Genomic DNA, 15,930 nt, shown 5'->3' on the forward strand with positions numbered 1-15,930 from the left:
GCTTTCAATAAACTGAAAATGATTCCACTGGACAGGACAGTAAATATATTCATGCAAATGACAATCTCATTACAAATTTCTGCGGAAGTCAAACAAAAACAAGAACTACAAGCATGCAAAATCATCATACCGAAATCATAGGACCTTTACAAGCTTTGCTGCCTTAATGAGAACCATAATAAAACAAGGGAAGAAGTTTCCATATTAATCTAATGCCCTACTCTCCAATAAAAAATCCATAAGAGTCAATATGGGGCAGACGGAGAACCATAAATAAAAGCATATAATATCATCATCAATTCTTCTCTTCTTTTTGTTTTTTTTTTTTTTGGGGGGGGGGGGGGGGGGAAGAGAGGGACAGAGAGCACCACAACAACATCAAGCGGCCACATTAAGAAGCATGAGTTTCCAGGGTTCAGATCCAACTCAAGAGATAGTGATGCAAGCATTAACAACCCATCACTGCACAGTTGTACACAAAGCCACCTGCTCGCTCTCTGATGGAAAGCACATCCCACTCTGGTCCACCCCCATTCCCATCCTCTGGACGCCAAGAGTGAAGCACAATAACTTCACCATCAATCCCTCTACGTCCACCAACCACAATTAGCTTGTCACCACATGCCTTGAATGCTAAACCCCAACCATTATTAGAGTCGGCCCTAACTGGCAACCTTTTCACAACATTCCATGTATTATTGTTTTTATCATACTTTTTGACCTCATTTGTAGTTAAATCAGCAGCATAAAGTTGATTATTGACAACAGCAACCAGAGGAGGAGACTGCATAGGTCCACCCCAACCGGGGATCATGTCATTTATCCTCCTCCATGTCCTCGTCTCCATATTATACTCTTCTCCACAAGTTAAACGCTCAGCTTGGCTAGAAATGCCTCCGATAACATAGAATTTTCCATCCATAAAGAAGCCCGAACATAGTTTACGAGGCAAGTTCATATCTAACAAACTTTCCCAAGCACATAGTTCGGAATTGTAAAGCTCAGCAGACTTCAAAATACGGCCATTCTTGTCACTTCCTCCAGCTACAATAGCAATTTCTCCAGAGCTACTTGAACCAAACAAACAACGGGGTAGGTTCATTAAGGGGCATCTAGACCATCGATGATTAAGCAAACTGTACATCCAAATTGCAAATCCTGATAACTCCCGACCAAAGACTAGTAGCTCAGTTCCTACAGCAAGAGATTCCTTGTCTGCATACGTAAAGCATTCATCACATGGCATTCTCGGTAACCTCATCCACCTATTCCTTGCAGGATCAAAAGCTTCCCAGGGCATATTACTACAAGCTAGATAAACCCACTGTTCAATGACACCCATTTGCCTCCTCAACTTGTAAAGATCCCCACTAGTAATCAAGGAATTGAGCTTTTTATTCACACATGCAAGATTTGGGTACTCAGATCTGCTCGCCCAAGCCAGAATATCCATTGCAATGTCATCATGAAGACCAGGTATGAGACTATCACCAGATGACTGACCATTGGAATATCCTCCAGATCGTGTAGAAACTGTAGGTTTTTTCTTCTTCAAGCAAACAGAATCCAAACCACAGATATAGATATCCTTGTCGAGTATATCTTCCCCAATATCCATCAATTTTTTCAACATGCAAGCTAGTAGCAATCGATTTTTAAGGAAAGATCCAGAGTCCTGATTGAAGGAACTAGGAAGCTCTGAAATAACACATCCTTGCGCACCAACCATGGCTGATGATTTGCAAACTGGTGTCTCCTTTCTCTTCTGCTCCTGAAGGGAGTATCTACAGACCATTGATAACTCTGTATAGAAATGAAAATGATAAAGTTAAAAGGTAAATAGAGTTCACTCAACAATAAGAAGTTGCCACATGGAAAAGGAACTGAGCCCTGCTTCAGCTAAAGTTTTTGGTTTTTCTATAGACAAATATATATATATATATATATATATATATATATATATCTTAGAAACAAATATAGGAATTCAAGTCATCCATCAGCATCAAGCAAAAAACAATGGAATGTGTTAATATTGTCTGATAACTGACTCTGTTGTGATTTCAATCAAAATAAACAGAAGATTACCAAGGACTAGATTTGAAGGGTTTTGACTTTGTCGTATTAACAAAAAGATTTTCACTTTTCAATAAGAAAAGAAAAAATATATATATAATATGATAAACTTGATGTTTCTCAAAACTATTAATCCTCTCTCTCCATCTCTTTGCAGGTGAAATGAGCATGAATAGCAACTTTACTGCCGTGGTACTAAGGTTGTTAAAAGTGAATCAAAACAGAAAAGTGGAACCAAAACCAACTGTTTTAAGCTGAAACAAAACTAATCGGTTTGTTTTGGTTTTGACTATTAATCTTTAGTTTGGTTGTGAACAACAAAACCTTTGGTTCCAAAACGGTTAAAAAAATCCGATCAATAAACCAAAAAGAAATCAAATAAACCGTAAACTAAAAACCGAATAGAAACCGAACTGACCCTTGGTTGGACCAATCCAAAACCATTAACCCCATTAAACTCTTTGATTTCGAGAGTTTAGTTTAATCCCCTCCCAATGATTTTGCAAATTTCATCTTCCTCGATGCTGATACAAAAATTATGGAACCGGATTCAATAAAACCCTTACAATACGCCAACCAATGGATTACGGGCTCAAGCACAGAATTATAAACTCTCCTTTAGGAAGAAAAACAATTTTCTTCTTGGAAAATCCGATAGACTCTAGCAGAGCTACAGAAGCATCAAAGCATAGATTATGAAGACATCTAGCCCAGAACTAATATAAAGGCAATACTACTTTATATGTTCACAGTACATAGTGACTTTCACAGTTTCAGTACTGTTTACAAGTTTCTCATAAGATGAGAGCAGCCCAGTCCCCACCATGGTTTTAAAAAACAGTATCAGATCGGATGTATCAGCCATGTCCGATAACAATACCTGTCCGATTCTATATCAGTGGAATTAAGGGTAAATCTGTCCAAAAATTAACTTTTTAATTGAAATTGAGGGTCACCATCACTTAAATACTGAATGAAAAATAAAATCATTGTGCCACATTTATGCATTAGGGCAGTTTTTGTTTACTTTATGTCATTCTCTTTTAGCGGTTTGCTAATTTCCATTCAAGAGTAAAACATCAAACTTTACAAATAGATTTGCGAAAGTTGAGCTGGTCTTTTGGCCAAGTCTTAGCTTGTTACATTCAGGATTCTCTACACTTAAATGATTTGAAAGGATCAAATTTTATGGTTCTAAAAGAATCTGGAATGTGTTATCTTTGGACTTTGGTCCAATCTTGTGATGCATGTTTCCTTTTATAACATGGATGGAACTTTTGTACAATTAGTTCGTCCCATGCTAAGTTAGTACAAATTTGCTTATAAGAAAAGAAATGCAATGATTATAATCATTTTATGCTTCTTGACTCTCAGGCTTTAGTTCCAACTTCTCTTTTTTCTGGTTTAATGCCAGAACTGGTTACTGTAAATTTGAAAGATTTTCATCAGGGTTTAGGGGAGGAACATTATTAAGTGTATTTTTGCAGAATTTTGTTTTCTAAGTGTGCTTTTATTTATTCAATGATTTCTTCATCATTAATCCATTTTATCTTGGAACCTAAAATTTCTTTAGAAATCTAACCTAACTAGAGCTCAAGGAAGGCAAAGGGGAGATACATATTTTCCTATCATCTAAGCACAAGGAGTTTAAAACATATGGCCGCATTAGAAAATCATACACTTATAGGAGAATGTGTGGTTTTCCATTCTCCCCCTGCTTGCCGGCTTTAGCCTCCTTGGAGGCTGGACAGTGTGTTGACCAATCCATAACACAAAGCATGGTAAGATTTCAACACCTTTTTGTTCTTCTTCCGTGTCCCCGTTCAAGTTTGGTTCAATCTAAATTAAGGGGGAAAAGGTCCAGCTCTGTTGGTGAAGAAAGAATGACTGACTTTAATTGTGACCACACCTCTAATTGTAACAACTACAGAGAAATGCCTGTTTGCATAATATCATGCTAAAAGTGCAAGGAAATCACACTTTATAAAAATCAGCAATAATATAAGGGAAAAAATTTTAATATTGCATACAAAAAATGTGAAGTAAGAGATAACTTAATGTATTTTGTTCCATTGGTTATAAGAAATAAATATCTATTTTATTTTTGGTGAAAGGTTACATACATGGTAATGTATCAATACAGTCAACACTTTAGTTTTTGCATAAATTTGCCCAATTAAGTCAGAATTGGATAGATTCGGCAAGAATCAGCCTAAACCCTAGAATAAAAAAAATATTATTAGTACCAATAGTATCATAATATTAGTAATGTTTAAAACAAATTATTCTCATTAAAAAAAATTTACACAGGGGTGGTAATATATTACCGCTGGCATTTGTTATACAGGGCGGCAGTTGTGAACGCCAAAACCGTTGGTTCCAAACTGATTAAAAAAATAATAAACCAAATCGAAATCGAATCAACCGAATATAAACCGAACCAACCCTTGGTTGGACCAATCCAAAACCATTACCCTCATAAAACTCTTTGATTTCGAGAGTTTATATTTCTAGTGTGTTTATATGGCATTGAATATGTTAATTGTAGTTTAATCTTTTAGGGCATCCCAATGATTTTGTAGATTTCATCTTCCTCAACTAATACAGAAGTTATGGAACCAGATTCAAACCGAATAACATTCGTTTCAATTTGAAAATTGGAACCCAATGTATTCAGTTCGGTTTTGGTTTATACCTATTTCAGTGTGTGATCCGAACCAATAAACACCCTTACAATATGTCAACCAATGGATTAGCACAGAATTATAAACTCTCATTTAGGAAGAAAAATAGTTTTCTTCTTGGAAACTCTGACAGACCCCAATCTAGCAGAGCTACAGAAGCATTAAAGCATAGATTATGAAGAAATCTAGCCTAGAATAAGCACAGGGTGAAAATTTTGATTACAGAATGAAAATGAATCGCATGAATAGATCCATCAGACATATATCAGAACAAAAATTCATACATAATCAGGTTTGAAACTATTCTCTCATCACAGCAGGGGCAAAAAAAATTGCTATCCAATAACAAACAACATAATCTGAACATCGAACTGAAAGAAAACTTACAAGATATGCATACAAAACAAATTTAGCAATTTTATCAATCTCAAAATTGCTGCATTTTCCAACTCAGCTTGCAATATACTCCAGTCAAAGTAGATACATACCTGAAAAAAATGAAACAGACAAATAACTTAGGTCTGTTTACAGAAGGATCTCAACAAGTCATCTCCTTCATCCGTTGATTGGAAGCCAGCAGAGTACTCGAGTTAAGTTAAGCAATTCTCTACATCCCAATGCAGCATTCCATCTGCCGCCGAAACAGACCCTTCAAAACTTCAAAAAGCGCTCTAGAATTCAAACTCCAATACCCGCTCGGATCTCGCTGTTTTCGACCTGAAATTTGCTGAAACTCACTGGTAAGCAGATTCAAACCACTGACCCAAACACAGGACACAAAACTCGACTGTCAAAGAGTAAAATAAGTAACTTTCACGTCCTACAAAACAAAGAAATACTACCGAAAACAAAAATCAAGAGAAACTATCCAAAGTCCAATCAATCAATCATCCAAAATCACAACATTAAAACACCAAAAAAGAACGCAACTTTCGTCTCACTCTCCATAACCTCACCTTCATATTCTTCAAGAAACACTTTTGTTTTTGTTGCTAAACTCTTCAAGAAACATAAATCAGAGAAAGCGTAGAAAAAAATATATACGACGGGAATCTATGCCGGTCGGTCGCCATATTATGTACATTACAATCGCCGGAAACCTAACGGAAATGGAGATTTCCGGCGAATTTCTTCAACTCCACATCCCCATCGGAGCAAGGGAAGAAGAAGAGGAAGAACAAGAATAAACTCTCGAAGTAGAAGAAGAGACAGTGGAAGAGAAGCTTTGATTATTCTCTCTCTCTCTCCCACTTTATTCTTCCCCGTTTTAACGAGTGGTTTTTGGACTTTTCCCCTTTTAGCTTTTCTTTTAACTGCGGAGTTAAAAAACGGAGAAATGAGACCTTAAGTGAAAAACCGTAGAAAGCAAAAGGTCGTAAAAGTGTAAAACGGCCTCCGTTTTCACAGGTGATGGTAGATCCCTCTCTCTCTCCTACATAATAATAAACGCACTTCCTCATCTGTCGTTGTGGATAAGGATCTCAGTTTTTAAATGGTTTTTAAGAGGTATGTTACTGTTCTTCTCAGCTAATATGCTCCTCATCCTCTCCATTGATCTGAAGACGTCAAAGTAGGATCGTGATACTAAATATCATACTTGATTTGGAATCTTTTGTCATGATTAAAATATTTCCATCCAATGTATATAAAGCGACTCTACAGATAAGTTATGGGACCGGGTCCTACCTTGGCTTTCCCCTCACCTCCAATAGCAAAGTGCTTACCAACGAAAATCCCGTCAATACTTTCTTTAATTGCAAAGCTACCCCTTATTGTCGTTTGCTTCTTATTCTTCTCATCCAACGATAGCTTTTACATCAGGATCTAAAAATATTCCTATTCAACGGGTTAGAAATAGTGATCTTACACTAACTCGTAGGACTGGGATTTATCTTGCTCTTTTCCATCTCCTCCAAATGCCAGACAGCCAGAGCCAGCCGTTAATGGCAAAGCACCGACGAATGCATATGCCACTGTACCATCCTTAAATTACAAACTTACCCTTTTAGGCGTTTGTCGTTTTCATACATTTTTATTGGCGATTTTACCCTTGCATGGACGTACAACTGATTCATTGGGGATGACGTGAGTATCTAAACTCGAGTCGCCGTTTGCTAAGCGAGACCATATTTAGGAAAGATGGTAACGGCAACGGAGACTTACGATATGGGTTTTAAACGGAGTCAAAACGTTGAATTGTACAGTTTTAAACGCATAGTTTTCACACAAAATAGAAAAACAAAATAACAGAATATTCATATAAATTGATAGATTATTACTTAAATATCTGTATCTAATTTTCAAAATAACTATAATATCCAATATTAATGTTTTTTTTTTTTTTTTTTCTGTTCATTGAGAGGCATACAATAAAACATGTTTAATAAGTTACAAAATAGAAACCAACCTTTAAATGTGTTTTTGTTTTTTTGGTAAAAGAGTTTTAAATGTGTTTAAAACATATTTTTACTAATAGTGGTCGAGACTCAAGGTTTAGGGAAATTTCTGTGAATCCATGGATTGGCACTGGTACCATCTCATTCTCATGTTATTACTAATATGGTTATTACTCATGGTATTGTGAAGATGCATCCAAGATCCTAAATGTTTTGGGTTTTATCACACATGAAAAGATAAGACGTACTTAGTGCATAAGGCTCCTCCACTACAGGGTTTAAGGAGAGTCGTCATAATATATACACACAGTCTTACCTCTGCTTCACAAAGATGCTATTTCCTAACTTCTTGAACCCACAACCACTAGGTGGTCATAGAACAACTTTTGCGGTTTTATCACACATACACAACGCAAAATTAAGTCTTCCCTCCCCAAAAAAAAAAATTAAAAAAAAAAATTAAAAAAAATGATGATACAATCTTAATCTTGTAGTATTGAAGGTATCATATGTCCTATATGTTTTATGTTCATTACACATGCATGCTTGCACACGCAAAAAAAGCCCAACAAAGAGTTTTACCACTAGACCCACTTTATTTTTGCTGAAATTTGATATGAGCATGGGACCTTATGCCTCGGTTGGTTGCTTTCCCACATGGTGAAGAAAAGGAATTGAAAGAAAATCTAGAAATCCGATAGTTTGGTTGCATTTATGGAAGAAACTCTAGGGGGGAAAAAAATAACTATTTTTGAGAAAGATTTTCCCTACTTTTGTGTCTCACCCATTATGTGAAAAAACACAAGAAAACCAGTCTTAAGGCTCTACTTAGTGCACAAAATTTCAGCCCCATTAAATCTAGCATGTGCTAGATATGTGGGCCATCCAATCCAAGAAGCCTTTCTAAGTGGGCAATGCAATAAAACTTCTTCTCCCTTTAAATTGTTGTACAATAGTTTATTTAAGAGCAATATTATTGTAAAGGGAAACAGGTAAGGTACCCTTAAATCATGCATTAGATTCCCCATAAGGTGTGGATGGAAGCCAATACATGAGTGGATATGGTTTTAGTGGACAACAAAGGCTTAGTGCGCTTAGGACCTTAGCCCTTAGCTTAGGTATGACATTGACATTAATGTGGTTCTTACACATGCATTGTCTCAAACAATTAAAATACATAAATTGATCCTCCATGAAATCATTCCATCCTTACTTAAATAGAATGGGATTTAATAATTTTTTAAATATTTTTTTTCCCTAAATATACATAAACTTACAAGTGGGTGATCAATAAGATACATTATCTAATCATATTAATTATTCACCAAATTAGACAATTTTGTGGTTTTAATATCCTAATCTGAGTCAGATCCGTACACCACTGATTTTGAATTATTTTTTTTTAAAATAATGGTATCTATTAAATTTAAATATTTCTATTTAAAAAATATATACAAATTTGGCAATATATTTCCAAGTGGCTTGCAATTACTGGGATAAAGCATATGAGAGAGGGGTGATAAGATAAACTGTTGGATTTCTTCTAGGGTTTCCATTTATAGAATTGGTCTGACTACCTTGTTCTCATATGATATTTGGAACCCCCAAAAAAAAATAAAAAAAATAATGGCTGTTTCCATATTTGTCTTTTTAACTATATCCAAACCAAAAAAAAATTTATTTTATTATTTTTCGGTAACAAAAGCTTATTCTGTGACATAGCTTTTGGATTCTCCTAATTCCATAATAAACTACAAATCAGTTTGGTCCAATTGATTCTCAACATCGTAGTGAATTAATTCATGAAATGAGTTGAATCAAGTGAATCCAAACTATTTTATAAGAGAAAAAGTTTCTCTCTAACATGAGTTTTTATTATTTTCTCTTTTACTTTGATCAAGTGGGTTTTATGTGGATGACACTGTTCTCTGCACCGTCATTGATATGGTATATAGATTCCTCCTTACACCAGCATCGTATGTAGAGAATTCTCTCCCATTTTATAATTAAAGACCTAATATCTATCTTAATCATGAATATGATTAATAAGACATTAAAATTCATAATTATATAGAGATCATGCTGATGAGGACACATAATTATATATTTGTTTGATAAGGTCGATGTTCATTAAAGAAACAAAATAAAAGCTATCAGATAAGCATCAAATCCAACCAAGGAGGGAAAGAATCATACCAAGCAAAAAATCCTTTTCAAGCATCAAACAAATGCAGCCGCACCCCATGAGAAAATTCCACCATATATTTCTCGAAATGAAAACTAGGAAAAAGATTAATTTTGATCATTGGAGAAACCAAAATATTCTTCTAATTTCAATAGATTTACTCAAAATTTAGCCCAAATTTAAAAAAAAAAAATTAGATGAGAAATTAAAATACTAATTATGGATGGATAAAAAGAAATGCATAGATGAAAGGCAACACTTCTCAATTTGGATGAATGATTATTCACAATAGTGGATGTTGCTATCACTCGCCTAATTTCTTGAATTGAATTGGAAACTCTGAGCTTTTTAGGAAAAAGTTAGAGATGTACAGTTGATCCAAAAAAGGAAAAAAAAATAAAAGGAAAGGAAAGGCAAAGGAATTGAGTCTTAAGGTGTCCAATCTTTTGGATAGGACAAGTCATCTCTCCACTAGTCAAAAGTGGGATTATTATTATTAATGATGTACTTAAGAATCTTTTTCTCCCAAATATGGATTTATAAACAAACAAAAAAAAAAGGTTGGTAGGCATTGTGAGGGGGTCTACCTGATAAGTGTAAATAATTAAGTAAGTGGGCTTAATGGATGCACCATACCACTTACTCCATTTCAACCCATTCTCTCTTTCTTTTTCATTGCCCTAATTTTGCTTAAGTGGGCCTAAGAAATGATTCTTCGATTCTTTCTGTTCACTAATATATAATTAGGCACAACATCTTTAACCTGCATGGTCCGTACGTGGATCTTAGCTCCTAATTACTCCATTACGTGTTTAATGTTTGGAAGGTTAGGATGGATATTTGTGGCCTACCTAAATATTTGCATAAACAAAAAGTTAGTAGTACATCTCAAGGGCCAAGCTTTCCTTTAGCCACGGTAGCGGCCTTTCAGATGGCAGGAGAGGTTGAACGATCTAAGAGTATTATCGACTTCGTCCAATAGGGAGTATTTAATGATCCTAGGTTAGTAGCTGACCCTTTAACTACTAGTGTAGGAAACCTTTGCCCATATCCAAATGTATGACAATTTCGAACCACATGATCTATGTACTATTTTGATCCAAGTCAACAGTTATTTTTATCACTCGAGAGTGCGAAATAGACCTAAAATGCATACCAAATACAGCCCAAGTCTAGATAATATCTTTTGCTAGATAGCATGATTCTTTCATGAGGAAAGCTGATGGTCGCAGTCCAATCATTGGATAGACACAAGAAATTTTAAATTTTTAATATTTCAAATTTTGTGACCATCATATGGTGGATTTTTCTCGTTGTCTATTTCAATTGTCAAATTAATGAGGGGTTGATGTGACAATTCTAACTGTTGGATAAATATATAGATTTGTCATATGGTGAAATGAAATTCAAATGTATGAGTCAATCACGTACTAAACTTATGTTAAAAAAACTTTCAAAACTTAATGAAAATTCACTTGTTGATTGTGCTATGTTGAAAAACCAAAAAAAAAACTTTGCAAAGTTAGAGAGAACCTTTTCCCTTAATTCCAATGGAAAGAAGGGGGGAGTATGATTTTACATAGTCATGTTAAATAGTTGAGGAATACGGGTGGTTGAAATGTCAAGGGCAAGATAGTTTAACGACTGAAAGTGCAAACGACAAAGTTCAATATAAAGTGAATGATATAATTGAGTTGGACCATCAAATTTGATATATGTTGAATTCTCATCCAACTTATACTCACTAACTTAGCATGACCTAAAACCTGAAGGTGGAAAATAAATCTATTATGACAAATAGTTATCGGATGTAATACTTAAAAAGGATGATGTTCTCTGCCTGAAAATGCATGGGGGCGCAGACTATGCTCAAATACATGGGACGATCATTTCGGTCATTAAGGGGGCAGGGGCCACAGGGCACTCATTCACCCACCCCATGCCGAGAACAGTTTCCCTAATAAAAAGAGACTTCATTGATAACTTTTTCTATTTACAGAATACATTTAGTTATAATTTGCGTCACATCAACATTATGAGTGAGAGAGAGAGAGAGAGAGAGATATCACATCTTTTCAATTCCCACTCCAATCAAATTCTTGTTAAGTCCTTTCAGTGCAACAGGGTTTTTGAGGAACTAATAATTGCTCAAGGACTTTTTCTTTTTCCTTCATTCTTCTTCAGGGCTTGCAAGCTAGTCTATTGAAATAATGGTAATAGGTCAGTATCAATAAGCCTCATCATGCCCACAAGGACCAGAGAAAGAACAAAGCATCACATAGTTGAAAATGGCACAAGAAGACACCCACCAGCAAGAAAACTACAGTCAAATGTCACATTAGCAACTCCAACAACGACATTGGAAAGCCGCCAAATTCCCCAACTCCGTTGATTGTGTCTTTAATGTTGTCTTTGGTGGAAAAGAGAAAGAGAATCTAATATTTATTGAACAGCCAAAATGCAAAGACTTACCTGGGTTTAGGTGGAATAATAACTATATGGGAGAATGATCTCTGGGTCGCACCGCAGGTTGTACTCAACCACATGGGCAATCTAAGCAGAGGGTAGGATGGTTATTGCATCTATCCTTTTGTGTCTGGATGCAGTCTGTACTGCGGCACAAAGAACAGCACCCCTAATTATATAAACTAGATCATACTTAGTTTGGTGGCTGAAACAAATCACCACTTCTTGATTTTTGGATCAATTTCAAGTTTTATGAATACCACCAGTTAAACAAAAGTGTGTTTCTATTGCTTGGGAGTGACAAAATGTGTCTCCCATTTATTGATGGAAAGCCCTTTTGCTTTTGGATTATGAAACTACTCCTTCCTGGTGGAGATTAATTTGAGAGGATTTGGTGATGCTTGCATCTTTTGATCAATTATGAAGTAATTGGAAAGGGCATATATTCAATAGAAGAGGTAAAAGTAGAGGAGAAAATGATCTTTTGGGCTCCATTGTATAATGAATCTTATGGTTTCTCTTGTATACTACATCAAGACTACTTTTTTAGAATAGTCTCCTTTTCTGAAGGCCAACAGAATTAACAGGTAGAGACATTTCATTGAAAACTAGAATAGAATTAACAGGTAGAGGTGTCTTTTCACATGGGGAGGAGAAAGATAGACTCATGGGAGTGCTGGCGTAGGCCAAACTCCCGGACAGAGAACTACTTCCCATCTTTTTATTACAAGGTCTCAAGCTACATGCTCACAAAACTATCATTTTCTACTTGTCATCAAGGGCATTCATATACCAAAGCCTCCATGAGAATGAGATGTTTGTGAGCGATCCAAGGAATTAAATTTTCCTACTCATCAAGAATTGAGACAATTGCCTCCCCTTGCATCTCCAAAGGATGGAAACCAGTGTAGAGGAAATGCAAGGATCAAACTAGTCAAAACAGACACTAGCTATTGAGCAGTCAGTCGGCTGGTCATTTTGGGGATTTGGCTCCTGTCCTGTAGTGGCGGGAGCTGGAGCATTCAGCCCCATGGAAAACACCCAAAAACAAGGGGTGGGGTGGTCATTTCACATGTGGGGCCTAGGTAACTGATTGATTTTGATTACGGCAATACTTCCATGCTGATTTGACCGAAAATTCCCCAATTGTATTCCAGCTCCCGCCACTGCAGAACAGGAGCCTTTTCGATTTGGCACCTTGACCGGCTGATTAGGAAGTAGTTGGTCAGCATAAGCAGGTTGCCTAGAGTTTATTGATCATCTACATGAACTGGGTGGATGCTCAACCGGTTATTACCTTTGTGAGACGGATAACATAAGTAAATTTGTTAACTTCATTATCTATAAGGTAATTATTGGTTAGCATAAAATCACATCATTTATTAAAATTAGGCATCACAAAGTTCCAGGGAGTACAAAATGGCTCTCCAGATTTCTTTCTTACATCAATTTGCCACTGCTCATACACTTTCTATATTAGAACGAATCTGAACAAATGACAGATCAAGCAAATCCTATAGTTGACCAAAAGTACTCAAACTGGAACAAAAGAAATTCATTGACTGATGCAAATTGACGATTTGCCAATCCCAGATGATTAAAAAACAATAATCTATGGAGTTGGATATGTAAATTAACCATTTTCCAACCCCAAATGATTTAAAAAAAAAAGACTTAGTGGAGTTGGATATGCAGATTAATCATTTTCTCAAAAAACCCAAAAGAGAGTAAAAGAGGTTCTGCACATTCACGTCAAAGATCAGCCCTTCCGTATCATCAATGTCATCAAAGAGTGTGAGCTTTTTCCATTGACCCATCAATCCACACACAAACATTTATAAACAAACCGAATAAATGAGAGAACGTACTACAGCGTCTAAATCAATATATAACCAAACAACAAAGTGAACATGAAGCAAACTCAAGGGGTACCTGTTTCAGTTCCTCCGAAACATCAGGGAACTCATTCAAAATGGATCGAAGAATTGTCTCTGGGTCCTCCTCCCCAGACACTTCAGGTTCTGATTCATCACCATCAGACAAAATGGAGTCAGCCTCATCATCACTGTTCACTGCAGCCCTCTTTTTGGATCTTATACCTTCTTAGTAGACAAATTAACCGTTCCAATCCAGAATTCTTTGGCCAATCTTTGTTTCCTTTGTTTATTTTATTGATGTAATTGCATTTGAGGCCAGTTTTCTTTTGGGATTGAGTTTTCTGTCCGGCCGCACAGTGTACGTTAGCCCTTCCATGTGCCAGTGTGCCACTCTCCTCTCACGATGGAGGCAGTTGTGTCATTTCACATGAGGGGAGAGATAGACACATGAGGCGCTAATGTATGCTACGTAGCATGTGCCCAGATTCAACCTCCTAAAATGATCTCTATGCCCTCTACAAAATGAAAAAACCCTCTCTAATTGATGCCCTTGCATGTATGTCCCCTCATTGGCCCCTGCATTGGTGTAAGGGATGTGACCGGGAAGCGTTCTTCTTCCCTAATATAAAACATAATAACTATTACTAGGAACATTAAGGAGGTTTTTCTTTAAAGGGCCAACCTCAGCACGACCATTAGGTTGCTCCATTACAACCTGTGGTCACGGGTTTGAGTTGAGTTACATTATGACCATCCCCAAACCTTGTAGTGACAGGAGCTTCGTGCACTGGGTTAGCCCATTAAAGAGGTTTCTCTTATTGAATCCAATTAGTTTTCAGCAGTAAGGATTAAGGAGGCCTGCATATTGGGAGGGAATTTTTATCGTATGCGGTTCTCTAGTGCCTCTCATAAGAGGAGGGTGGACCCCACCCAGGCAAGGAATTGCAGGAGATAATTTTCCATCGATGGTGGTGGATAAACCCAGTTCAACCCCATGAAAACACTTCCAAGCCAGTTGTTTCAGTTGGATCCATGACCCAACCCTTATTGTTGGATAATTAGGATTAAAAATAGGATTTCCTAGGTCAACCCATGAGATAATTAGAATATGCAAATATGAAGATTGAAAGAAGAAAAGATTCATCAGAACATTACATACAGATCCCTTAACGTATTAACAATATTCTAGTTTTGATTTTACATTATAAGTCTAATATGGAATCGATCTGTAGATAAGAAGCTATAGAAAATCATATCTCTGATCACCCCTCTGTTGAAGGCATACTTCCTTAATAAACCCTCCTTGATGAACCCAACTTTCTCTACAACTCTCTGTGAGGCCTTATTTTCTAGATCAACCAAAGCTTGAAGCCTCACCAAATATGGCATATCTTTGAACACAATTGAGAGGGCCATCTTCAAAGCTATGGTTGTAATCCCTTGACCCCAATAATCAGCCACCAAAGCATAACCGATCTCTGCTTTACATCGGTCATCACCGGACTCCGGCCGGACCAAAATAAGTCCGACCGAACGATCATCCAAGCATATGGATCGACACCAAGGATGAACTATACAAACATTTTTGAGGTATATCAAAGCATCTTCCTTGGAGGTGAAGGTGTTCCATCTCGTAAATTGGGTCACCCGGTCATCGCCGACCATCAACATGAAGTCATCGACATCGGAAAGTTCGAATGGCCGGAGAGAGATCTTCGAAGAATTCATCTTCATTAAAGCCAGCAATATATGGTAACCATAGCAAAAGAGGTGATTATATATATTAACTTATGGATTGAGACTAAGCACTAATTAATGGTTTAACCATAATTTAATAGTTGGGTTTTATCTACTATTCCATATTGATAAATAGAATAGCCACCAAATCTTCTCTCTTACACTCTGAAATCCGTTGGATCGGGTAAAAGATGATGTGACCATATGATGTCATAATCGTTGATTCAATCGAACGGCTAATATTGTACAGTCTTTTCAATGTACTCCCTATTCATTTTTGTTGCTTGCTTTATGGTCGTGCCTTTGTTATTTATTTGGTGATGGAACCTAAACCTAATGCATATTGGGACTTAATCTTTCGTCAAATCCCTTTCAACCCGGCAGCCATCATGCAAGGGATCAGGATCAGGATCAGATTTTCAGCGAACCCCGGAGGAGAGAGGTTAGATTGGTCCAGTGGCTCCCTCCGAAAGCACCTTTTATGAAGTTCAATGTTGATGGAGCAAGTTAAG

At 36.5% G+C, this 15,930-nt stretch overlaps 2 protein-coding genes across 3 annotated transcripts; both read right to left on the reverse strand.

Annotated features, from left to right (window-relative positions):
• Positions 1 to 104: 104 nt before the first annotated feature.
• On the reverse strand, positions 105 to 5,473 carry LOC122650238 (F-box/kelch-repeat protein At5g60570-like). Of its 2 annotated transcripts, none has more exons than XM_043843587.1 (2): positions 5,250 to 5,473; positions 105 to 1,806 (listed from the first exon to the last, which is right to left on the reverse strand). In XM_043843587.1, exon 2 carries the CDS (start codon positions 1,793 to 1,795, stop codon positions 449 to 451), a length of 1,347 nt encoding a protein of 448 aa, XP_043699522.1. In that variant the 5' UTR covers positions 1,796 to 1,806; positions 5,250 to 5,473; the 3' UTR covers positions 105 to 448. The 2 variants fall into 2 exon arrangements, with proteins under 2 accessions (XP_043699522.1, XP_043699523.1); XM_043843588.1 differs by having other exon boundaries at positions 105 to 1,803; positions 5,246 to 5,473.
• Positions 5,474 to 14,855: 9,382 nt separating this feature from the next.
• On the reverse strand, positions 14,856 to 15,444 carry LOC122652901. Its single transcript, XM_043846784.1, has one exon. It carries the CDS (start codon positions 15,413 to 15,415, stop codon positions 14,879 to 14,881), a length of 537 nt encoding a protein of 178 aa, XP_043702719.1. The 5' UTR covers positions 15,416 to 15,444; the 3' UTR covers positions 14,856 to 14,878.
• Between the last annotated feature and the right edge of the window lie 486 nt (positions 15,445 to 15,930).

This window comes from Telopea speciosissima, chromosome 2 (assembly GCF_018873765.1).
Source record: "Telopea speciosissima isolate NSW1024214 ecotype Mountain lineage chromosome 2, Tspe_v1, whole genome shotgun sequence".
Classification (NCBI taxonomy): domain Eukaryota; kingdom Viridiplantae; phylum Streptophyta; class Magnoliopsida; order Proteales; family Proteaceae; genus Telopea; species Telopea speciosissima.

Bases quoted from the DNA above. Each gene is read 5' to 3' on its own strand.
- LOC122650238 (XM_043843587.1), bottom strand. From the start codon at position 1,795: ATGGTCTGTAGATACTCCCTTCAGGAGCAGAAGAGAAAGGAGACACCA.
- LOC122652901 (XM_043846784.1), bottom strand. From the start codon at position 15,415: ATGAAGATGAATTCTTCGAAGATCTCTCTCCGGCCATTCGAACTTTCC.